We start from the raw sequence: 23079 nt of genomic DNA, 5'->3' as shown, positions 1-23079 counted from the left end.
GCCATTCAAAATGTGAATCATGTGTACTTAACGTGCCTGTATTTTTCGGTTAACTTTAACACACACACACTCGTACAATCCTTACCAATTTGTTAACTAGCTCCTCCATACCGCGATAGGGCTTATCAATATTCTTTGTTGTGAGCAAAAAAAAAAAGAAAGAAAGAAAAAAATTGTATTAAACGTTTAGTATTTATGTACCTATATATATTTTGACCTTTTAAGCATTTTGGGATTGGTCTTTTAAATTTTAGAAACAAAACACAAATCGATGATAGTAAGAGCTGAAATTGTATTTGTAATAATAATTAATAATAATAAAAAGTAAACAATGTTTTTGTAGTGCCCACAAGAAATCGTATCGCTAAAAAAAAAAGAATATTAATAATTCCAGAAAAATATAAACTTAAAAAGTATACGGTTTTAACTACGGGTTTGTCGATCCAAAGTAGTCATGCTAGAGGCCTTTTTTACATCGCAATAATATATATATATAATATGATAAAATGAGATTTCAAATACACACACACAAAACCAAAAGGTTTCCATTTATTTGGGATCGGGATATTTAATAGATAAATGTTCTTTTCGTTTTTATACCCTTTATCCATAGGGTCGAAGACTATTGTAACTCTATGCCTCCAGGATATGTATGAAACAGGAAGAAGAAGGCATCTCCGACCCTATAAAGTACATATATTCTTAATCAGCGTCAACAGTCGAAACGATATAGCCATGTCCTTATGAACACATATGTAGATCTCAGAGATTATAAGAGATAGAGCTATAATAATTTCGACATCACTTGTTATGTTTGCTCGCTTCTTTCAAATGTTTGCCACACCCTCTTCCATTCCCGCAAAGAAAAATATCGAAAAACAAGCGAAATTTTGAAACTAGTCACGATTTTGGAAAATTTGGTTCAGTTCAGTTAGAAATTGTAGAAATTTTTTTGTATGGGTAAAACTCCAAAAACTCTGTAGTATATTTTGAATGTAGTACTATATCAATATACCAAATATAGCCGTCAGTATATCTTTTAGTACGATGCTTATTAGTTGGATATATTTTAAAATGAATACCACCCTGTTTAGCTTTTATTCACAATGGCTACCGCGTATCTCGCAGTCGAGCACACTCGATTGTCGCTTTCTTACTGGTTTTCTTTTACCCCCATCCTAGAAGCAAGATGTGTTTTGGGATGTTGTGTACAGCATTTGCTGGTTAAATGTTTTATTGGTTGACATGTCATAATCAATTTTCGTTTTATCGCTTCGATTCCATCATCACCATCTTTCTTTCTTCGGCTAACTACATTTAATCTACATATGCGCAAAATTTTGTTTTTTTGTTTCTTCTGGTTTTTCTCTTTTTATTTGATTCTCGTTTATATGATACATACAATAAAATAAAATATGCATTTATGATTTTCATTAGATGGTTTTTTCCTTTTTTGCTTTAGTTCTTGTTTTTAGTTTTTCAGTTTACTTTTTGTTTTCTTTGTTTTTTTTTTTGTTGTTTCTTTTGTTTTCTTTATTTTCAGCTCGTAAGTATAAATCTCTGTACTAAGACGAGCAGAAAAATTTCACTCTTAACTATACAGAAAAATGAAAATAATTTTGCGGATTTGTTTTGTTTTTTGTTTTTGTTTTTGCTGTCTCTCAGTGTAATGGTATTTATTTATTATACTTTGTTTTGTTTTCTTTTCTTTTTGCATAGGGATATTGTTTAGTTATAGTTAGGGGTTTTTTCTCATTTTAGTTTATAGTTTATTCATATGCAATTTCATAAACCATTATTTGTGTTTTGTTTTTTTACTTTACAATTATCAATTTTGGTACAATTAATAATATTAATCATATACTCTTGACATATTATTATTACATTGTTTTGCTTTCGCTTTAACAGACATTTTCGTTTTCTTTTCTTTTGTTTTTTTTTTGTATCTTTTTGTTTTTCGTTTTTGTTTTTATTCAGTTTTTAGTGATAACAATGTGCGTAAGCATTTCTATGCATTTAATTTAAACAGAAAAACCAAAAAAAAATAATCAAATTTCACAACTTCATCCACACAAAAATAATAATGTAAACAAGTAAAGTTAACTAATCGAACGCCCTTCACAAGGGGCGTGTCCATCGAGTAACAATCAAGAGAGAACGCGCGAATATCAATGAAGGAATTTCGCGTTCGATTTTATAACTAAAATTGTTAAGATGTGGAAAATATTATTAATGGCAGTGCCAAATGAATGAGAAGGAAAGATAAAGCAGCGGGCTTCTATTATAGTCATACATATATATCGAAGGGGATTTCTTTTTTGTTAATCCTCAATTAATTGATATAAATATATACTATAGATATTTGTAAGTTTTATGTACAGAATTCTGTGGCAGTGCCAAATGAAATAATAGTTGAGGCATTTTTCTGCCGCCCTTGTGAAAGGTTTTTGTTTTGTTTAAACTCTTGCAATAATAATAATAATAAATAAAATAAAATAATATAGTTTTTTTTTTGTAAAATTATGATAATAATTATAATAATGTCTTGAAAGCTATTTGAAATGACTCTGCACGACAATTTGATAAATGTTATTCATATATATATATGGATATACTATATATATGTAGATACACATATAAAACAATCAAGAAATTTGTTTAGTACTGTTTTTCGGAGAAAGTATTTGTGTAGTATGATGTGGGTGGGGTGTGTGTGTGTGTGTGGATAGTTTATGTTAAATATAGTGTGTGTATTATTATTATTATTGTTGCTGCTTCTTTGCTATCATTATCAGTATCAGTAGTTGTTGTTGTAATTGTTTGTTTTTGTTTTTCGTATAGTATATTTAACAAGGTGTCACACGTGTCATTCGTCGAGTGTCATATGCGCTGCTTAAACGTACAAAATAAATAACTTAAGAACTGAGGCTTTACAATATAACAATTTAATTAATTTAATTTATTTTCTCTCATTTGTGTATTTCATTTTTGTTTTTGGCCTTAAAATTATTCAACATCAACAATGTTTTTTTCACTTTTTACTTTTCACTTCTCCATCATTTTAGATCGTTCTTCTTCTCCTTCCTCTTTCGTATCATTCTCAATTACTTATCGTTTCGTTTTTGCTAAACACTATACCTCTATACTCGTCCGGGATATTATTAATATATAGTTGGATAGCCCCTCAGTCAGCCGACAAACAAATACACTGGCAAATCAATATTCCAACTTTTCGCATTGCAAATTTTGAGTTGCCCCAAAACCAAACAATTGCATTAATATCACACATCAAAAAAAGGGGTGCTGAATCTTTGACTGCCAGGCACATGCCGGGAGGACTACCCCCACTTGCATCTACCCCCTCGCCACCTTCACTTGTAAGCACTCTGGCTGGAAAGTGCATTAATTGAAAACTAAAAACAAAACAAAATGAAAACCATTTGAGAACTTTTCTTTTTTTGTTTTTGAAAATGAAATCAGTTGAGTGTATTTGCAAGGAGTGGGCGGAAGGTAGGCAGACACATACACTATGGGTGTGGTTTTAGTATGTGTGTGTGAGAGTGTGTGTGATTGTACTGTGGCACACCACTGAGCAAAGGCGGCAGTCTGGAGAGGAGACCAGTTGGCACAGTTCTATATAGAACTGGGCACTGGACTTTACTTCTTTTTTTTGCTACTGGCAATCGACTAACAAATAATTAAAGATATTTTTATATATAGTAGTACTCTCTATAGTATATATAGTATAGTATGTAGTATATATGGTATGTGGTTTTATGGTCTAGGGGGGCAGCAAGTTGAATAATGTACCTTAGGAAATAACACCAAAGAAACAAACGGCGCGACCTTGGCTCAGTGGAGCGGACTTTAGCAGTTTTTTTACTATGTATGTATATAAATTGTACACCCATATATATATTCTATATATATATATATATACATGTATTTAGTATAGGCACTTAGCATATTCGATTGTTTTCATAGAAACAAAATATATTTACTTTAAATTAATATACACATATATATATATATATATTTTAGTATATGTGTTTTACATTTTTGGAAGTCTTGCGTAGGTAGAAGAATACAATAACAGAAGAAGAGACACTGAGAGAGAGACAGAGAGATGGGGGAGTGAGAGAAAGTGATGGAGCGCAGGGGGGTAGAGAATTCTCTTCATTTGGTATACATTAAAACAGTTTGCGGAGCACTCACTCATATATATATATGTATGTATATGCTTGACTCTAGCCTGGCTAAATTGTTTGCTAATAATTATATATTAAAAAAAAATCAAATAAAATATAAAATACTATAATAACATACTAAACAAAAAATCAATGAGAATATTCCAAATTGTTGTTGGTTGGTTGATTGATTGATTGATTTGCTGCTGATTGGAAGTGAAAGGGCGGAGACGTACGTTGTTTGTTCTTTGTTTAAACATAAAACCTATGTTGCAGCATGTGTTGCAAGTTGCAAGTGTGTACAGATCTCTCCTCTTCGCCTGTAATAGTATGTACTCTATATATATATGTATATGGATTATCCTAGACGTATCACTTAACACTAGCATAGCTATAGCTTTAGCATTATGTATAGAGTTTATGTATATCGTATGAGCTTAGTCTATATTCATATATATATATCTTGATTATTTTCCTCTATTCTTTTACCGCCAATTTGTTAATGCCTTAAGTTTAATTTACATGCTCTCCATCCACATGAACGTCTCAATCGAAAAACTCAAATGTTGTGCGTAATAAAAAATCAAATTCAAATCAATATAATGCAAACCGAATTGAAGTTAGTCAAAAATAATTGATTAAATTAATACAATATCGTTTTTGTTTTGTTTGTTTCTTTTTTTGTTTTATAGGACAACCAAAGTGAGGGAATTCAATAATGTTGCGATTATAATGGTGTTAAGAAGAAGAGATTATATATATTAGCATATATAATGTAATTTTAAATGCCTATTTGTGTTGTCCTAATCCTCATAGAATTTCATTGTTTTTATGTGTGAGTGTTCTTCTCTGTGTGTGTGTGTTTTATTTAGTTTATGGCACCTTTTTTTTGTTGTATAGTAATCGTATGTGTATGTGTGTGTGTGTTTTGTATGTACAGAAATACATATGTTTAATTGTTTTTTTCTTTTTTTGTTTAACATTAGAATAGTTATTTAGTTGTTTTGTTGTCTACGCGTTATAAATTTTTTTCCTTTCGTTTATAGTTATTTTAGCAATGCACATTTAACTTGATTTCTTTGTTTCTTGTTGTTGTTGCAGTAATAGTAGTAGTAGTTGTTGTTGTTGTTTTTGCTTGTTTGTTTGTTTTGTTGTTAAAATATGTGAAACCATTAAACTGAGAAAATTGCCTTTTTTTTGTTTTTAGCATATGTGAAAGAAATGCAATTTGAAAATGTATGCAAATATTTCCATATACATTTAAATATACATAAAATTAGAGTATGTTGTGTGAGAGTGTGTGTGTGCCAGTCTGTCAGTGTATGTGTGAGAGTGTTGTCAGTGGTTTTCTTTTTTGTTTATTGTAAATGGATCCCTTATGACATGAACTAAGTACCAGAATCCCATTTAAAACAACAGAAAAAAAATAATAAAGGTTCTAAATTAACTAAATCGAAAGACTTCAATGGTCGCCTACTAAAAGTGTGTGTGTGTTTGTGGGACTAGCGTATATAGTTTATATATATATATACACTTATATAATGACTATATACTCGAGAGTGTGTTGGCTACAATCATTTGTAGGTTTTCTTTTTCGTTTTTTAGCATTTAAGAAAATGAATATAGTTAATCAAAATGTTCTCATGATTACCGCGTGATTCACATTTAGCAATGAGTTATAAATGTAAAATGAGTAACAATGCTATTGTTTATCTGGTTTGTTGCGCTGTTGCAATCGGATGCAACTTGGCTAACATGAATCAAACAGTGTGTGTATAGAGATTAGATTAATTGTAATCATTAACTTAACTTGGGCATATCATTCTCTTTCCTTCCCTTCCTTTCTTTCCTTTCGTCTCTCAAAATGTGTTGCACTAAACTAAGTATGTATTGAAGTATGTGTAAATGTGTGTGTGTGTGTCGAGTCGTGTGAGTCGTGAGTGTAGATTAACGTTAACTGATTATACAGATACATATACACACATATAGTATATGCTTGTATAGAGAGTTGTTGTTGTGTATTAATGTTATGCACCATTATTCCTTTGCCTACTATTTATTACTCGTAAATTATGATAACTGGTCCAAGCTGATTCGCCTTCTACTCCAATTTCTCTCCTTCCTTCCTCTATTCTGCAGTGCGACGACGACAACTGCAAAGTGACCTTCATTAGATAAGACAATCAAAGATAATAATATATCAGCAAGCAGAGCACTTACCTTATATATGCCTCCTTGGTTAGCTTGTAAATATCTATATGTAGCTCTAATAGATATATAACAAAAAATCTGCTCTTTCGCTTGTATATTTACACATGGAATTTATGTACAGTGGGCGTGGGGACTTAAGGGGGATCTGTAGAGTGCGTGGGAGTGTTTTGTTTGTTGCTTGTTGCTTTGATGGTGGTGTAGTTGTTGCTATTTGCTGCCCGGCTGCTGTTGAACGTTGCAAGCGATGTGTTGCGTTGTGTCATGACAGCCAAACAAGCAGCAAAAGTATCGTTTTTTGTTTATTTCACATTTGTCGCTGATTCGGCGACTTTCTTTGCTTTTAAGAGTTGTTTGCTCTCGATTTGCGACCGCCGCCGCCACCGGCGCCCTGATTGGCATTCGTATTGTGATCAGCGGCTGATCCATAATGCTGTTGTTGATGCTGATGCGTTTGCTTCTCTTTGCTCTGCTGACGCATTGAGCCGCCACCGCCGCTGCCCGCAATCAGCGCAGCCTTTGGACGCGACTCACGCTGGCCAGCGTCTGTAATCAAAACGATTTTATTGAGTATACTTTTACAGTCTAGACGCATTTCAAACTCACCCTTATCTTTGGAGCCAGCCGTCTGATTGCCGCTTGACTGATTGGCGTTCATTGTCTGTGTGCTGCTGGCAGCTTTGCCGCCAGCCTGCGTTGCTCCGGCACTTGGCCCAGACGCCTGACGCTTCTCAGCACCGCTGGCGACGGTGATTTTATCGGCTGTCGCCGCTGACGAAGTGTCGCCAAAGACTAGCTCCAGCTTGTGGCTGCCAGTGGGCGACAAAGTGCCGTCTTTGCTCTCAACGGAGGCCTTGTGATGCTGTGCCACCTGGGCATAGCTCAGTTTGCTGGCCGTTGCGGCGGCAATGTTCTCCGTTGACACTGAATTGGAGGTGGTGCTGTTGTTGGCATTTGTGTTGCTGTTGTTGCTGCTGCTGCTGCTCGATGTGGTAGTCGATGTGGCAACGCTTTTGTGTTTGCTCACATCTTTGCCGGCGCTGTTGAGCTCCTTTTTGGCCTGTTGCACGCCCACCAGCGACGCCTTCTTGTGGCCTTGACCCTGACTTGGGCCCAGGCTCAGCTCATTGAGGCCGGTGGTGAGCGTCGATGATGATGTTGTGGTTGCCACATTGCTGCTGCAGGCGCCAGCGCCCGAGCTTGACATGTGCCCGGCAACAACAGGCAGTGGACCGCCAGTGGCAGCCACGCCCATGCCGCCACGCCCATAGTCATTTGTAATAGTCTGCTGCGGTTGTTGCGACTGTTGCTGCTGCTGCTGCTGTTGGGCATAGACCTCGCCTAGACCACGCTGCTGCTGCTGCTGTTTGCCGCCACCGTGCATTGGATGCATGTCATCCTCAGTCTTGTTTGTTTTATCCAGCTGCTGCTGGGCAGCACCGCCAACAGTTGTTGCTGTTGCTGCATCTTCGCCAGCAGCTGTTGCTGCTGCTGTTGACGTCGAAGTCGTAGTCGTCGTTGCCGTCGCCGCAGTGTTGTTGTTGTTGTTATTGTTGCTCAACTTGTTGCTGGCGTTGATATTTGGTGTTACACACTTTATCACATGGATCGGGTTATTACTAGAGCTCTGCTTAGTAAAGTTTTTAGTATTGTTGCCCAATGGGCGTGGCGTCTCCTCAACGGGCACCATCACCACCATCGCTGGCGTCGGGCTAATGCGTTGCTGCTGCTGCTGTTGTTGATAGTGCTGTGGCAAATGCTGTTGCTGCTGCTGATGATGTCTGTTTTGATGGGCAGCCGCATCCTTGCGCGCCTTGCCTTTGCCTGTGCGCACCACATCGGACAGACGATTCTCGGTGGCATTTGTGGCTGTGTTGCTGCTGTTGTTGTTATTGTTGGAGGAACTGTGCGCATTGCCATCGGCATGCTGATGATTGCTAGAACGCGACTCCTCGCCAGCGACGCCAGAGTTGCTGCTGCTCTCCACGGCAGCGGCTGCTGTGCTGTGCCCCTGATTATGATGATGAGCCTGTGACTGATGCGCCGCCGTCGATGTCTGCTTGTTGTGGTGAGTTAAGCTCGATGCTGCTGTCGATGAGGAGTTGTTGCTGCTGCTGTTGTTGGCGCTGTGTATGGAAGAAGCGTGGCTGGGATGATGCGCAGCATGAGCTGGCGCCGATGTTGCAGGCAATGGCGGGAAGGCAGCTGCCTCCAAATCGAATTGTGGCGGCTGCACTGGAGCCGGCGGTTGTTGCTGTTGTTGTTGCTGCTGCTGCAACTGTTGCTGATGAGCATTGTGACCCTGATAGCCCATGCCACCGCCGCCATGATGCAAGTTGCGTTCATTGTTGCCGCTGTTGCCACCGCCACCAGCACCGCCGCCTCCGCTGTTGCTGCCAATGCTGCTGGACATGTTGCTGTTGTTATTGTTGCCACCTCCGCTATTGTTGTTGCTGTTGCCGCCGCTGACGCCGAGGCCACCGCTGTTGCCCACATTGCTGCCAATGGAGTTGTGATGATGATGATGGTGATACGGATGCCCCGAACTCTGCTGGGCCGTTGGCATATGATGCTGTTGCTGCTGCTGTTGTTGCTGCTGTTGCGATGGCAGCGAGCTGTGGTTGTGATTGTGATGATGATGATGCATGGACGCATGCTGCTGGGCATGATAGTTGGGATTGTAGTTGTTGCCCTTGTAATTGCCGCGATGCTGCGGCGGCGGAGCACTCGGTGCATCGTGGCTGCTGCTGTAGTGACTCTCGCGATGCGTTGAACCGCCGCCAGAAGACTGCACATTGCTGTTGGACGAGGCAGACGATGAGGAGAGCAATTGCGGTGAACCACCATAGATCTGCAGACAATCGGAAGAGAAGAAGATGTGAGTATATCGCTGCTGCTGCTGCCCATCCACTTGTGGTTGCTGCTGTTGTTGTTGTAGTTGTTGTCCAACTAGTCTACTTACATTCACACGACCGCCAGGCGAATAATTGATGCCACCATCCTCGTCACGTCGACGACGACGTGGACGTGTCTGCCAGTGTTGCAGCTGTGGCTGCGACGACTCCTTGTTGCCGCCAATGGAAGTGGCCAGCGATGAGGATGAGCTGGCCGACATGTTGCTGCGACTTTGTTGCATGCTGTGTGGAGCGGTGGATGCCGTGTTGCCGGCATGCTCCACTACGGTGACGCCATCGCCGCCAGCTGCCTCCTGCAACTGCTCAACTGGCTGCTGGGCGTGCACAACGAGATGATGGTGACCCGGCTGCTGCTGTTGTTGTCCCGGCTGTTGTGGGGCCAGCGTCAGTGTTGCAGCGTTCGCTTGGCTGCTGCCGCTGCTGGCATAGGTAGCATGAGTTGTGCCCGCGGCACTCGAGGAAGGCAATGGATAGTGGGTCTGTTGCTGTTGTTGCGCCTGATGATGGCCATGACTGCTGGGCAGCGTCTGCACCTGAGTGCTGTAATGATGATGCGCCCCATAGCCTTTGTCCAGATTCTTTTGCATGCCACCCTTCCAGTTCGTTTTGATGGCATAACGCGGCGTGCTCGCCGTGTTGCCAGTGGCAAGTTGTTGCTGCTGCTGCTGTTGCACTTGCTGGTTGCTGTGGCTGGAGCTGGTCGCTTGTTGCTGCTGTTGTTGCAGCTGCTGGTGCTGTTGCTGTACCACCTGCTGCTGCTGTTGTTGCTGCTGCAGCGTTGGATCCACAATAGCTGTGGGCACCACACAACGCAATGCAGTCGACATGATAATGTTGCTGCCCTGTATATGCGATGGCGTCTGTTGCTGCTGTTGTTGTTGCGCATTGCGTGGCGGTTTGTTGCGCGGCTCGCCGCGTGGTCCAGCGCCAGCGCCGCCAAGATTATTGGGATTGCCGCGATGATTGCTATTGTAGCGTCCACCGCCGCCGCCCTGCGGCTTATTGGTCACAATTTGTGCGGTGGGTGGTGGTGCAGTGGTGAAATTGGCGGCCACAGCCTGTGGTGCCAGACTATTTGCGGCAAATATGTTGCCAATATCGTAGAAATTCTGTCCATGCGCTCCGGCAGCCACCGGAGCGGCCTGCCACGGAGCCATCAAACCAGTGTAGTACTGTGGTTGCTAAAATAAAGATTCGTTTAAATTTAAAGGATAATCAAACGTTATCAAAGTCAACTTACAATCACAATCTGGCTGCTGTAGGGAACTGGAGGAGCAATGGCTCCATTGCTGGTGTAGACGAAACGTTGCTGCGCCGGATTATAATTAACAGCGGCAGCTGTAGCCGCCGCAGCGCCAGCGGCAGCAGCTGCAGCTGGATCGTAGACTGCGGCGGCAGTTGGTGGTGAATTGAGACGATAACCGTTCTTAATATTTGGTACTGCAGCTATTCTATTGATAAAGGACTTGGGCTTGATGCGTGCCATAATGGGATTGCCCTGAAACTCTTTGACCTCTTCGCGCAGATATTTGAATGCCTTTTGCGCATCCTCATCCGACTCGAAGGTGATGTACCACGACTTGTTGGCCGCAAACTCACAGGAGATGGGACGCGGGCAATTGTCGCTGCTGAACAGAGCCTGAAAGACACAAATACAAAGTTGTAATATACAAAATAAGTTAAATTCCGCACATGTAAAGAGTCACATAAATGAATTCAACGTTTGAATGAGTACAAAGTTTGGTATGCACAAGTGCCAGGTCTAGTGATCAGTCATGTTTTGCATAACAAATTTTATACGCTTATAATTAATTTAGGTTTAATTAGGTTGAGTCGCTGTGAGTCGCGCATACCTTGACGTCATCGAGTGGCGTGTTGTTGGATATTTCGCGCAAGATGATGATGCAACGCTTGTGATTGGGGCGCACGCGCAATCCCTCGTCATCGACTTGAACGTTGGGCGATTCGCGCAGCACATCCGTAATCAAATTGATGTCCTTGGTTAGTTTCTTAACAAGATTAAAATTGGCCACTGTCTTTATGAGCACATATTGATCGCTGTCCATTTGGGACAACAGATAAGTATCGGTTGCCAGATTCTCTCTGTAATACATTCAAAATGGAATATATATTAAACATTTACTAACTTGTTAAACAAATGTAATTTACCTGCAAAAATAATAATCCAACTGTGTGGCCAGCATTTGCTTTAGCTTATCCATTGGCATGCCGCATTCATCGGCCGCCAATTGTTGCTGTTGCTGCTGCAGCTGCTGTGGCAACAACTCTGGCGGCGGCTGCTGCTCGAGTGCAACTAAATTCGTAGTATTTACGCCAGGTACAAGCGCCTCTGTGGTATAGCAGACCAAACTGCCATCCTGAGTCTGAGCAATGGCTCCATTCATGATGGCGGCAGCGTATTCGCTTGTATTGTCAATGGCGTTTGCCTGCTGTGTTATGCTATTATCGCCAGTGGACGGCAGCGCCAGCGGCAACGGCACAGGTTGCGGCTGCTGCTGTTGTTGTTGCTGCTGCTGCTGTTGTTGCTGACTCGGATGGCCGTATTGCAAATGCTGTTGTGCTGGATGTGGATGCAGATGCAATTGACCCGATGCCGGCGTCAACGCTTGGATGGTCTGTGTGGATTGCTGCTGCTGCTGTTGTTGTTGCTGCTGTGCTGCGGCGGCGGCTGCTGCAACTGCCACAGCGTGGGCGTGTGAAGCGTGCGTATGCGTTATGATTTGTTGCTGCTGCTGTTGATGTGGATGCTGTTGCGGCTGTTGTTGCTGCTGCTGCTGCTGTTGTGGATGCTGTGCGGGCTGCTGTGTGGTTTGTGGCGCTGCTGCGGCTGTTGTTGTTGTTGTTGCTCCAGCTGCTGCTGCGGCGGCGGCTGCGGTGATCAACGGTATATGGGTCGCTGCGGTCGGAGCTGCAATTTGCGTTGTCGGGCCAAACAAGTTGGTGGCTAACATTGCCGTCTCAACAGGAACATTCGTATAAACCGGCGGCTGAATCTTGACTGCATCTCCGCTCACATAGACGTAACCTCCTGTTGTTGTTTAAGAAGTGAAAGCAAAATTAGAAATCTTTCAACATTTGTACATATCGATAATATTGGATGATGCCACCCTATCATATAATTGCACTATGGAGAGACTGACCATTGTAATTGGAGCAGAGGCATTGGCAATGGGAATTATATTGCTGGCGAGACACAATATGACTGACAATGGGGATTTTCAATATGTTGCACAAACAAACAAAATGTGAACAGTCGCCGCCAGCTAATTTGATCCTAAACATAACCACAAATGCTTAAGAGGGCGAAAGCGAGTGGGGGATGGAGAGTGGGGAGAACGGGCGAAAGTGGGGAGGAAGAAGAGAAAAAAAAAACTTTGCGTTTTGGCCTCACCTTAAAGTAATGCAGGCAAAAAAGCAAAAAGGCAGCATACGCTATGCACATTTGTATGTGTGCGTTCTTATACATGTATGTAGGTGTATGCATATGTATACGTTCACATGCACATGTGTATGCGTAAGTGCGGGGGCATTGTTTTGCAAATGTATGCGTAAATAGTTATGTATTTGTATGCGTGTATATTTATTTATGTGCCCCGCATATTTCTCTATGTATGTGATTGTGTGTTTCTCGATTTACACAAATTGAGAATTAGAAATTTTCTACTAACCTAGGTAATATTCCATGGTAACGTATGTTGGGTGTTGGGGGGATGAGGGGGAATTGTCAAAGAATTCCGCACACACACACTAGCACACTTCGAAGACACAACTCGGCTCTTCTTTTTTCTACTACTCCTCTTTCACAAAAAGCGACCGACCGACCGACGGACCGAACACCCGACACAGCCCCCAAAAACTTGCACAAACGACCAACACAAGCACACAACACACTCACACACACACGCGCGCTTGCACTCGCTCACACACACATATAGACCCACTCACACACACGCGCACACACACACTCGCGAGCTCTGCCTTGTTGCGGCGGCGGCTGCTGCTGCGGCTGCCACCCAGTTGAGACTTTTTTTTTTTAATTGGAAATTGTTTTTTTTTATTTTCACTTGATTTATATATGTGTGTATATAATGCACATATAAATATTTGCGAGTAGAGCAAGCAACAAACACAACAACATCAACAACAACACTAATCTCAGGCTCCCTTTTCTAGCTTGCTTCTTCTCGTCTGCTTGCTGCCTGCTTCCTGTATGATTTATTTATTTATATTGCTGCTGCTGCTTCTGGTGTTGTTTCACTGTCTCTTTTGGTGCTCATCTCGCGGCTCGTGCCACATTTTCTGCTTCAAACTTCGAACGTTGTTGTTGTTGTCGACGAATTTTCCCGTGTGTGGCTTCAATGACTTAATTTTCGTTCTCATTTAATTTTCTTTTCCGTGGCTATTTTTCGCTTTTCGCCTCTTCTCTTTCTTTTTTTGTATGTTGTTTTTCTATTCGTTATTTTTGCACACACAAAAATACGCAGAATAAAAATTGAAATTGGCAGCGAAGAACCCAAGCAATTGATTTTTTCTTGTATTTTTCACGATCAACTTGCAGCGCCGCACCCGCAGAAGTTGCACACACGAATTATTGAATTGTTGCAAATGTTTTCAATGCGATTTTAATGCTTATTTTGCGACAACGAACTCGTCACACGACAAATTTTTTTATAAAGCCCAACAAAAAAATTTGACGTCTCATCGTTATAGAAAAACTTTCGCCCGTTCCGTTTGCCAAAACGTTTCGATACATCAGCACAGACACCAAAAACGAATGAAATGAAACGACACAACTGTCGTTTGCATGGTTGCATGCGGCGCAAAACACGCAAAAATCAACTGACTACACTCAACGAAGACGAAGAGAAAGAAGGAACAACGGAGAGAAGGAGGAGGGGGAGTAGGCGAAGAAGCCCACAAAACATTGAAAGAGAAGAACACGCGCACACTTTTTTGAATATTATTGAATGACAATGGCCAAAGCAGTCACTTTTCTTAATTAATAACTACACATGTACACACATTTTAAATGCTATTTTCGACCAAAGCCCACGTAATTTCGAGGCGCTTCGTTTGTGAGGAACGGTTTGGAAACGAAACCAACTGAGAACCAAATATTTTTCTGCTAATTAAACAAAAATGCACACGCTTACAAACACCAACAACAAAAAAAAAATGAGCAGACACTGACGCAATAATAATAATGTGTGTACTTACCAGTTCAGGAAAATCAAGGGAGTTTCGTTATTCAATCTTCTTTATGTTGATTGTTATGTTCGGCAATTATTTTTGGTTGCAGCACTTTTTGATACACCGTCGAAATGAATTGAAAACCACTTGTTATGTGTGTTCTTCTGGTAGCCAGGGCACACTCAAAAGCGATTGCGATTGTTGAACACGAACGAACGAAAGAAACACCAAAACGTTCCGACTGAGCCTAAACACACGAATACATTGAACTGAACGCGTTGTCACCTAATAGTGGTGAATTACACAACCTAATTTGTGCACCTAATGATTAATATAAATTTAATTGTGATTTATGAATTTCTATTTTGCTGCTGTCGTCAAAATCACAAAGTGTGATTGTGGTGGTCGAGCGATTAGCGATGATTCTATTCAATATCGAAGCTAGGGATGGTTATGGTTGCAACCATCAATGTTATCGGATGTGACCGTAATTCATATTTGATATTTTTTGTACTTACCAACCTTTGTTTCTTCTATGTCATATGAAATAAAAAATATTTTAATATTTTTTCCTCATCGTGTATTGCATATAGCAATATATATTTTTATTTGCATGTCTCTATATATTTCTTCGCATTCATTATCGCCAGTGTGGCCACACATTTATGCGTGAAATCGATAAATACAAAAAATAGTTAATATTTTTGATATTATCGAACTTATTTAAATATTTCAGTAATTTATTTAAAGCAAAATGGAAAATGAATAGTTTTATTTGAAACTATTTTTGAACATTTTCGTTGACGAATTTACGCATAGTAAGTCAATCGATATTTTTTTTTGAAAAACGTCATCAAAATGGCGGCGCCGGATTACTACTGATGCGACCTTGCCATTGATGTTGACATCAATGATAGAATAACTATCAATGTCAGGTTCTCTTTGCTAAACCATGAATGATAAAAAAAATAAAAAAAAACTAGAACTACATAATATAAATTGAAACGCAACGGAATTTTTAATTAAAATGAACATTTAATTTTATTTAACTTTTATGATTAACATTGTTCACTGTTAATGGTCTATTGCTTGTCTTTATATAAATGTTTTGTTATCAAGAGAGGAGTTTTTGTAGTTGTAATCGGAACAAATAACTTTAGCAAGTTTGGTATATATGTATTTGTGTTAAATGTATATATTTATGTGTATGTAAGACTCGTATGAAAATCCACACCACTTCTGTTTGTTCCTCCTTGGCATCAGCAGTTTAGAAACCGTGAACTTTCAATTGATCAGGTTTCGCTAGACCCACCTTGGTCAACCATTGGCAGATGTTTTCACGCTGATCGCCCTGGAGTTGAAGAACTTCTCCGTACTCCGGATGCTCAATTACAGTCCCATTGCAAGCAAATTCCTAAAACGAAAGCGGATCAATAATCATGACATACTTCTTTGTCTCTAATCAAAGTAAATACCTTTTTACAGGAGCGGACTATTTTCTTCAAGTCATATTCCGCGGATAAGCCCTGAACAGTGGTCAATGTCTTACGACCGTTCCTCTGTTGGATTCTTATGTGCACGAGTCCGTCTTGAATATCATCATCATTGCCCTTGATTGCATCAGCAAAGGGGTCTGTAAAAACAATAACAAATGCCAAATACAGAAAAATGCATCAAATCAATCTGTAATCACACCCCCAATGCATGTCCATGTCATCAAACCGACATAGAGCACATCTATTTACATATGCATTCATGTGTGTGTGTGTGTGTATGTATGTTTGTAAGTATCACAATGATGACTAGACTAGCCCCGAACAAGCAGCCATTTTATGTACGTACACACATACATACACTCGTATAACATGTACATGTGTAAATTACGACGTGCAAGTGTGTGGAGTAGAGTGAAATGTAAAGCATGCTACTTACCACGAGTGTTTAAATTCTGGATGGACATACGACAATAAAAAGAAACCACAGCCTAAAATAAAAACTTTCTGAAACGTTTTGATACAATTGTGTATTTAATTTAACTGTAATTTAACGTTTTTTTGCTAAAGAGCTCGGAAATGTGTCTGACAAGTTGCAGAGTGACCGCAATCTGAATAAATCAAAAACTACTTTTTTGCGACCAAGTTATACCAAAGTACGCCTTATTTACAGTTATAAATACGGTTACACTTTATTAGGTATGGGAGAATTAGAGGAAATATAAGATTGATTTCGTTGTATTTTATTGCATAAGTAACTAAAAGTGTAAGAATTAAAAACTACGGTAGAATTCTGTGGAAAAATGAAAAATGTAACTCAATAACAAAAAACGAATAAATGTATTAATATTGATAAGAAGGAAGCCCAATAGAAGGCAGATAGGCGACAGTATGTTCAATTTTGAAATATACCTAAGATGTATTTTCTGGTATATATTTAAGTAACGATATTGCGATGTTGCAACACTGTGCCCTTAATCGCAGCCAACTTCACGTTCCTCTTTGGCTGCCATATTTCTTTCCTGCTTGTCTTTCAACGAGAAAAGGTGGGCATTTTGCATTTTGTCTTGATTTAGATAAGTTATAGCTTTCTGCGTGCAGTGGACTGCACCAAAACGTACTCCATATTTTAATTAATGCATGTGCATAAAGTGTTTGTGCCAGCCATGGCCGTAACTCTGCAATATAATGGAGGTAAAATTTGTGTGCTAACCCCACACGTGCTGCACGTTGGTGGCACACGCCGCTGCCTTTCAAATTGCTGCACCAACCAATCGATGATGAATGATTTTGGCGGAAGAGTTCTTGAAGACTATATTCATCACCCAAGACTGATTCTCAATATATAAATTCTCTTAATTTTATTTTCACTTGAAACGATAATAATCTGTATTTTTTTTCTATTTCATGTGCTGTGTTGATATTGATTTATGATTGTTTCTCCATAAAAGGTGAGCACATGTGGAACTTTAGTGAATTGGTTGCCATTTGTGATGAACGAATTAGCAGAAGAGTTCTTGAAGACTATATTCATCACCCAAGACTGATATCCATTCACAACATTTAAATTTATGATAGTTTTTCGGAACCCTTAACTAACAATTGATTTTTTCTTTCATGTGGTGTTTCGCCTATTGCTGCATTTACATCTTCAATTAACTACATAAGGTAAGCAGCGCCATCTGTTGGTCATAGTTATATTGCCTTGTATCATGATGATTGATTTTGGCGGAAGAGTTCTTGAAGACTATATTCATCACCCAAGACTGAAATGTAGCATTCAAGAGACTGCTTTGAATGTTTTCAATTTATTCATACTAATTTCGTATTGCATTTTTCTTTAACGCAGACGTACGATGGCAACCTCTTCGCACCTCAATTGGTTGATCATTCGCAACAACAACGCTTTCTTGTTGAAGAAGCGTGATGTTAAGAAACCCTTCAGCACAGTGAGTTTCCATTTTACGATTTAACTTACTCGCTCTATAATTAGTTCAATGATGTTTCCAACTTATACAACTTTCACAATGATATTTGAATACTACATGATAGTAACTTTTAGTCTGACAATATTGAACAAAGTATTGAGTCGATGTTAACTACTATACGTTGATTATTAACAATATGTATTTGCATTTGTTGTAGGAGCCCAACAATCTGACCAATGTCAGCTCTTACCGCTACAGCGGCATTGTGCACAAGAAGACCGTTGGTGTTGTGCCCGCTGCCGATAAGAAGGGCTTCACCACCGTCCTGAAGAAGGGCAAATACGGTCAGCGTCCCGCCAAGAACACCGTGCGTGTTAACTTCAAGGCTGGTCCTCGTCGCTCCCTGAAGAAACTGAAGCACCTGCTGATTGGCTCCAAGTACCGCAAGGATCTGACCCAGGTAAACATGAATTCCTTTCCATTCTTTTTCTCTTTTTATGATGATACCCTTTTTATACTACTACACCAAGATCTCAGAAATGTTGTGTTGATTACCTTCTCTGAATGTACTTAATACTTTTACTGTATGTGATTTAAATCTTTCATGTTATTAATGTACGAATATTTCTATTTACTTGCAGGTAAACACTTGACTTGATAACAACTATTTCATAGTGCTGTGATGACTTTATAAGTATCACCAAGATCTCCTACTGGTCCTGACGACACTACTTAAACTGAGACTGTCTTCCGCACATATTTTTGTATATGCTAATGTACTGTGATGTAGATATTGATCAATTCTTTATATTTTGTTTATAGGCTGCTCTCCGTCGCGCCTCCGCTGTGCTGCGCTCTCAATAAGATGGGTAATTGAGGAGTTGTTTTCTACTCGAGAATAAAAATACCGTTAAAATCCAAAAAAGAACCAATTCAGAGTGTTTTGTTTATGGGTTCAAAATAGTAAAACAAACAATAAATTTAATATGTATTAACAAATTTAATTCGATTGTGCGAAATGATGTTTCTATGCTACTGTTTGCCAATTATGTTCTCAATTGTAAATAGCGTCGTTGTCTTTGATTTATTATTATTGCTGGCAACTGGCGCTGTGGGCGTGTCGTTGCCACCCAATAATTCCTGCAATCCTTTAAATGCATCAAGTGTTGCCATCTCCTGTCCACCAACTTCCGGTGCTGCAGTGCGTCTTGGAAGTGGCGGCGTAAACGCGCTTGGGGAATGTAGATCTTCGTGCAACAAGGCGCTGTCCGTGGCACTTGCCGCCGTCTGACTGGAGCACGGACTGTCTGACTGTGTGGCATCCTTAACTTGCGTGTTGCGTGATTCGTTGTTGAAGAGACTGTTGAAGCCAAAGGACACAGATAGATACTGGCGATGCAGCTCGGTGATGCGATCCGAATAGTTGGGTCTGCTTGCTGCCACATTGTCGTTGCAGAATATATCAAAGTCAGGCAGCGACTCGCTTGGTGATCGCACCTCGCCATCGTTGCTCCCATTCGCATCCTAATAAATAATTGTATTGTTTATATGCTGCCGTGTCTCTTGAGATGATTCATTACTTACCCGCGATGTGGCATCGCGATCAAAGCGACTGGCATTGCCGCAGTGTCTTCGACGTGTGCGTCGCCGTCGGTAGTTGCCCTGCTCAAACATATCGGTGGCAGAGGCATCCAGCATCCAGTAGCTGCCTTTCCCTGCGCTGTCGTTATCATCGATGGTGTTCTTATCACGCGCCACCTTCACGAAGCAATCGTTGAGCGATAGATTGTGCCTGATGGAGTTCTGCCAGCCTTGCTTGTTCTCACGATAGTAGGGGAATCTTGAAGTAATTAAACGAGAAAAGGAGTTGTTATGGTATTTATCTATTTATGTATTAAGAAATTTATATGTTACAGTTTTAGTTGTTCTAAAAATGTATCTATTGTAATTGTAACTAGATATGTATCTAAGTTTTTGTTTTTTAATTATTTATATTTTTAGTTGTTAAATTATATTCTTTAAAAGGAATATTCTTAATTTTATAAGGAAGATTATTTGATTGGGGTTATGCCCCCTGCTAGACTGGAACAGTGCCAAGAATCATTGAACAAAATTCGAAATTTTGCCGACATTTATGTGTGGGATTTTAATTTGTTTTCTGAAAATATTATTGCATTGTATGTTTCTTAATGGGAAGTTAAATATATGAGTTGCGAATAATTCGTGTGGATATGACGGGTTGTCAGGTCCAATAAACAATCTGATAAGCCTATGGATATGTATCCATGTATATTGTTCTTATATATTTTCCTTTAATATAGAGACAGTGAACAATAATATCAATAGATTTACCAGAACCATAGAAAAGAGATCTCAATATTATAATTTTCATTTTGAAATTTATAAGATAAAGTCTTAAAATAACTATCAATTTTCTAAATACAGTAGAATCCGGTTATAGCGACTTTCAAGGGACCGTCGTTATATCCGGAACACCTACAAACCAAAAGTTGAAAAATAAAATTTTGTTTATTTTATGGTTGCCATAGGTTTTTAAAATGCAACTAATTAATGTTTTAATCAATTTAATTTGTATGGGAACCCACCAAGTCATCGAATTTTCGTCTCAAAAACCGGACGGACGCTATAAGCGGCGTCGTTATAACCGGATTCTACTGTATTCCAGTTAAGGGTTACCTATGTCAATATGTGTATATTAACTATACTTCATGAATATGTATAAAGCTACTATATTTCTTACAAAGTTAATAACATTAAACAAAGAAATGTTTTTAGTATCGACAGATTTTTTAAACTATTTAGAGAATGACGGAAATCATTTCTTTAGGACTTCATCTTAATAACTTTTAAATTTGTAAGTTTTAGATATATTTCCTTACTATTCCTTACTCTTTAATCTTTCTCCATAGCTAAAATTATTTATAAAATTTGGGATAGCTTAAGAAATGAATCATTTTTTTAAAGTATTTGTAGGCTATGGCCATAACTTTTTTCTTCTTAGATTTAATATTGTATGTTATGTCTAACATTGTAAATAAATAAATAATTGTTTTCGAAATTTTCAAGCTGTGAAATTGGCAATGTACGCTTTTCTATCTAATTGAAAATAAACTTTTCAACGCCTTTAAATATTTACTGCATCTATTGAAGAAGCAGTAAAATGTATTTACTTTAAATATATACAAGATTTGATTGATGAGTAATAGTTATCTGTACTCTTAGATCATGATTTATGTAACAAATTTAATTTGTTGAAAACAGAAATGACAATTTATGAATCTAATCTACAATATCCTTTTTCGATAACAGAGTTTTAGATTGAAAGTTTTGGAAATTAGTAAGAAGTCTTAAACTATTATTATTTATACTTTTCGGTACTTACTTGTCCATGATAAACTTGTAGATGCCGCTGAGTGTGAGTCTTTGATTGGGAGCACTGCTTATGGCCATGGCAATCAGAGCTATGTAAGAGAAAGGCGGTTTCTCTGGTCGATGATTGTTGTGCAGAAAGGATATGGGTAAATTCCAGATATTATTATGCAGCGACAAGAAGTTATCCATGCCCTGATAGTAGAATGCCGATGGAAACCCATTGCAGGGCAATCCATCCATGCTCATAGCTCCGACGGCACCAGCAGCCAATGGATTGCTGGCGCGTAGATATTCCGGACAGGCCAACAACGTGTTGACCAGTTGCTCATTATCCGGAAGACCCGATGCACTTGTATAACACGAACTGGGTAGCATTTTTTATTTTAAAATTTGTATATTCAACTTTATTATAGTTTTTAAAGTAAATTAAATATTTGATAAACTTTTTGAAAGCACTTTTTGGTTTTTTAAATCTTTAGATTGAATCTTTGGTTTGTTCCTGAGCTTAAAGACACAAAACAGTACTGCACTTAAATTGAATTTTTTTAAGAACTGAAGCTGCTCTTTAGCTCTTAAGTTTTTCAAAACGTATTCAAGCGAATTCTTCAACCGCGCGCGCCGTGATTTGTTGCGTCTTCGAAGAGATCCGATCGACAAATAAATGGATATGGATTTGTGGGTTTGGCTGCAAGTGGAATACCACGGGGTGTGCTTCAGCTGGTGTGTGTGTGTATGTGTGTGTGGGGAGAGCACCATGTACTATAAATACACACTCATACACTCACAAGCTCACGCACTCCCACGCACACACACTAAAGTATTTGAGAAAGAGAACATGTAAATCTGTGAGGTGGCAGAATGCAGGGAGTAGAATTCAATGAAGAGCGAGGATCGTTCTGAGGACCACTTATAAAGCTGATTCTTAAGTTAAATAGTTTATTATATACATACATAGACTATTTAATTATATATCTTTTTTATTTATATTCAATCTATTTAAGATATCCTTCATATCATTTACCAACGATCGCTTGAAATGCATTCGAAGATCTTCAGCAGCGATCTTTGTAGGGTTAATGCAATCGCCTCATTGGTGCACTGAGTTTCTCAAGCAGGGGCGTCGCTCTTCAGCTATACACACTCATACATGTACACCCTACACACTTACTCACTCATACACACACAGCACTCTCGTGCACATTTCTTTTGCCTGAACAATTCTTCGGGTAGGCGGAGCCTATGGCATGACATGTGTGGGTGTATTCAAAGTATTCAAGTATTCAACAAACATATAGACGAAATATGTTCAACAAATGAAAATTGAGCAAGTTTACATATTGAATTGGCTATGCAAGAGATTGGAATTTATTTGATCTATTATTCTTTAAACAATGTAATTGTAATGTTTATTTAAGTTTTAGTTAGAGTTAGTTGTAGATTCGTGTAGAAATGTTTTTAGGTCTTACAGTGAGGAATTTTAATGCGTAAGATATTTGGAGGATTAAAAAAAGAAAGCGAATAAACGAATTTAGCTGAGAGTTAGTTCTAGGAAAATAGATCTTTTGAAAAAATGTAGTAACAGGAAAACTGTTGAACATTTTAATTTTTAATTATTTTAATTAAATAATATGTCTTATAGTAAATGAGAAATTGTATCAAATGTATAAAAGTGAAGTCCAAAAAAGGACTTCAAATAGTAATAATATATTTATAAAAAAGTATATGCATATAAAAATATTATATT

The 23079-nt window shown here is 39.1% G+C and overlaps 4 protein-coding genes and 3 non-coding genes across 8 annotated transcripts; 4 read left to right on the top strand and 3 right to left on the bottom strand.

The window, feature by feature from the left end:
• Positions 1-1900: 1900 nt before the first annotated feature.
• Positions 1901-14912, bottom strand: LOC132792998 (la-related protein Larp4B). Of its 2 annotated transcripts, none has more exons than XM_060802554.1 (8): positions 14549-14912; positions 11480-12359; positions 11164-11413; positions 10551-10949; positions 9358-10491; positions 7002-9246; positions 6408-6941; positions 1901-6340 (listed from the first exon to the last, which is right to left on the bottom strand). In XM_060802554.1, exons 2-7 carry the CDS (start codon positions 12280-12282, stop codon positions 6739-6741), a joined length of 5034 nt encoding a protein of 1677 aa, XP_060658537.1. In that variant the 5' UTR covers positions 12283-12359; positions 14549-14912; the 3' UTR covers positions 1901-6340; positions 6408-6738. The 2 variants fall into 2 exon arrangements, with proteins under 2 accessions (XP_060658537.1, XP_060658536.1); XM_060802553.1 differs by lacking the exon at positions 14549-14912 and adding an exon at positions 13000-14070.
• Positions 14913-15536: 624 nt separating this feature from the next.
• On the bottom strand, positions 15537-16640 carry LOC132790802 (eukaryotic translation initiation factor eIF1). The gene is made up of 3 exons (XM_060799505.1): positions 16454-16640; positions 15997-16154; positions 15537-15935 (listed from the first exon to the last, which is right to left on the bottom strand). Exons 1-3 carry the CDS (start codon positions 16479-16481, stop codon positions 15789-15791), a joined length of 333 nt encoding a protein of 110 aa, XP_060655488.1. The 5' UTR covers positions 16482-16640; the 3' UTR covers positions 15537-15788.
• A 354-nt stretch (positions 16641-16994) lies between these two features.
• Positions 16995-18870, top strand: LOC132790800 (large ribosomal subunit protein eL28). Its single transcript, XM_060799504.1, has 4 exons — positions 16995-17060; positions 17864-17963; positions 18160-18402; positions 18765-18870. Exons 2-4 carry the CDS (start codon positions 17871-17873, stop codon positions 18804-18806), a joined length of 378 nt encoding a protein of 125 aa, XP_060655487.1. The 5' UTR covers positions 16995-17060; positions 17864-17870; the 3' UTR covers positions 18807-18870.
• Positions 17282-17357, top strand: LOC132794601 (small nucleolar RNA CD11). The gene has a single exon (XR_009633272.1). It is a non-coding gene; the product is annotated as a small nucleolar RNA CD11 (small nucleolar RNA).
• On the top strand, positions 17495-17569 carry LOC132794598 (small nucleolar RNA CD11). The gene has a single exon (XR_009633270.1). It is a non-coding gene; the product is annotated as a small nucleolar RNA CD11 (small nucleolar RNA).
• Positions 17719-17792, top strand: LOC132794599 (small nucleolar RNA CD11). Its single transcript, XR_009633271.1, has one exon. It is a non-coding gene; the product is annotated as a small nucleolar RNA CD11 (small nucleolar RNA).
• Positions 18765-21759, bottom strand: LOC132790799 (fork head domain-containing protein L1). The gene is made up of 3 exons (XM_060799503.1): positions 21346-21759; positions 19527-19782; positions 18765-19466 (listed from the first exon to the last, which is right to left on the bottom strand). Exons 1-3 carry the CDS (start codon positions 21708-21710, stop codon positions 18975-18977), a joined length of 1113 nt encoding a protein of 370 aa, XP_060655486.1. The 5' UTR covers positions 21711-21759; the 3' UTR covers positions 18765-18974.
• Between the last annotated feature and the right edge of the window lie 1320 nt (positions 21760-23079).

The sequence above is a fragment of the Drosophila nasuta genome, chromosome 3, assembly GCF_023558535.2.
Source record: "Drosophila nasuta strain 15112-1781.00 chromosome 3, ASM2355853v1, whole genome shotgun sequence".
Taxonomy (NCBI): domain Eukaryota; kingdom Metazoa; phylum Arthropoda; class Insecta; order Diptera; family Drosophilidae; genus Drosophila; species Drosophila nasuta.
This window is presented reverse-complemented; position numbering and strand designations above follow the sequence as displayed.

Coding starts and splice junctions, on each gene's coding strand:
- LOC132790802 (XM_060799505.1), bottom strand. CDS start 16,481: ATGTCCATCCAGAATTTAAACACTCGTG. Junction 16,155..16,453: donor CCAGAATTTAAACACTCGTG/GTAAGTAGCATG, acceptor TTGTTTTTACAG/ACCCCTTTGCTGATGCAATC. Junction 15,936..15,996: donor TAGTCCGCTCCTGTAAAAAG/GTATTTACTTTG, acceptor CTTTCGTTTTAG/GAATTTGCTTGCAATGGGAC.
- LOC132790800 (XM_060799504.1), top strand. CDS start 17,871: ATGGCAACCTCTTCGCACCTCAATTGGTTGATCATTCGCAACAACAAC. Junction 17,964..18,159: donor TTAAGAAACCCTTCAGCACA/GTGAGTTTCCAT, acceptor CATTTGTTGTAG/GAGCCCAACAATCTGACCAA. Junction 18,403..18,764: donor ACCGCAAGGATCTGACCCAG/GTAAACATGAAT, acceptor TTTTGTTTATAG/GCTGCTCTCCGTCGCGCCTC.
- LOC132790799 (XM_060799503.1), bottom strand. CDS start 21,710: ATGCTACCCAGTTCGTGTTATACAAGTGCATCGGGTCTTCCGGATAAT. Junction 19,783..21,345: donor TACAAGTTTATCATGGACAA/GTAAGTACCGAA, acceptor AATTACTTCAAG/ATTCCCCTACTATCGTGAGA. Junction 19,467..19,526: donor ATCGCGATGCCACATCGCGG/GTAAGTAATGAA, acceptor ATTATTTATTAG/GATGCGAATGGGAGCAACGA.
- LOC132792998 (XM_060802553.1), bottom strand. Junction 11,414..11,479: donor TTGGATTATTATTTTTGCAG/GTAAATTACATT, acceptor AATGTATTACAG/AGAGAATCTGGCAACCGATA. Junction 9,247..9,357: donor CGCCTGGCGGTCGTGTGAAT/GTAAGTAGACTA, acceptor GATTGTCTGCAG/ATCTATGGTGGTTCACCGCA.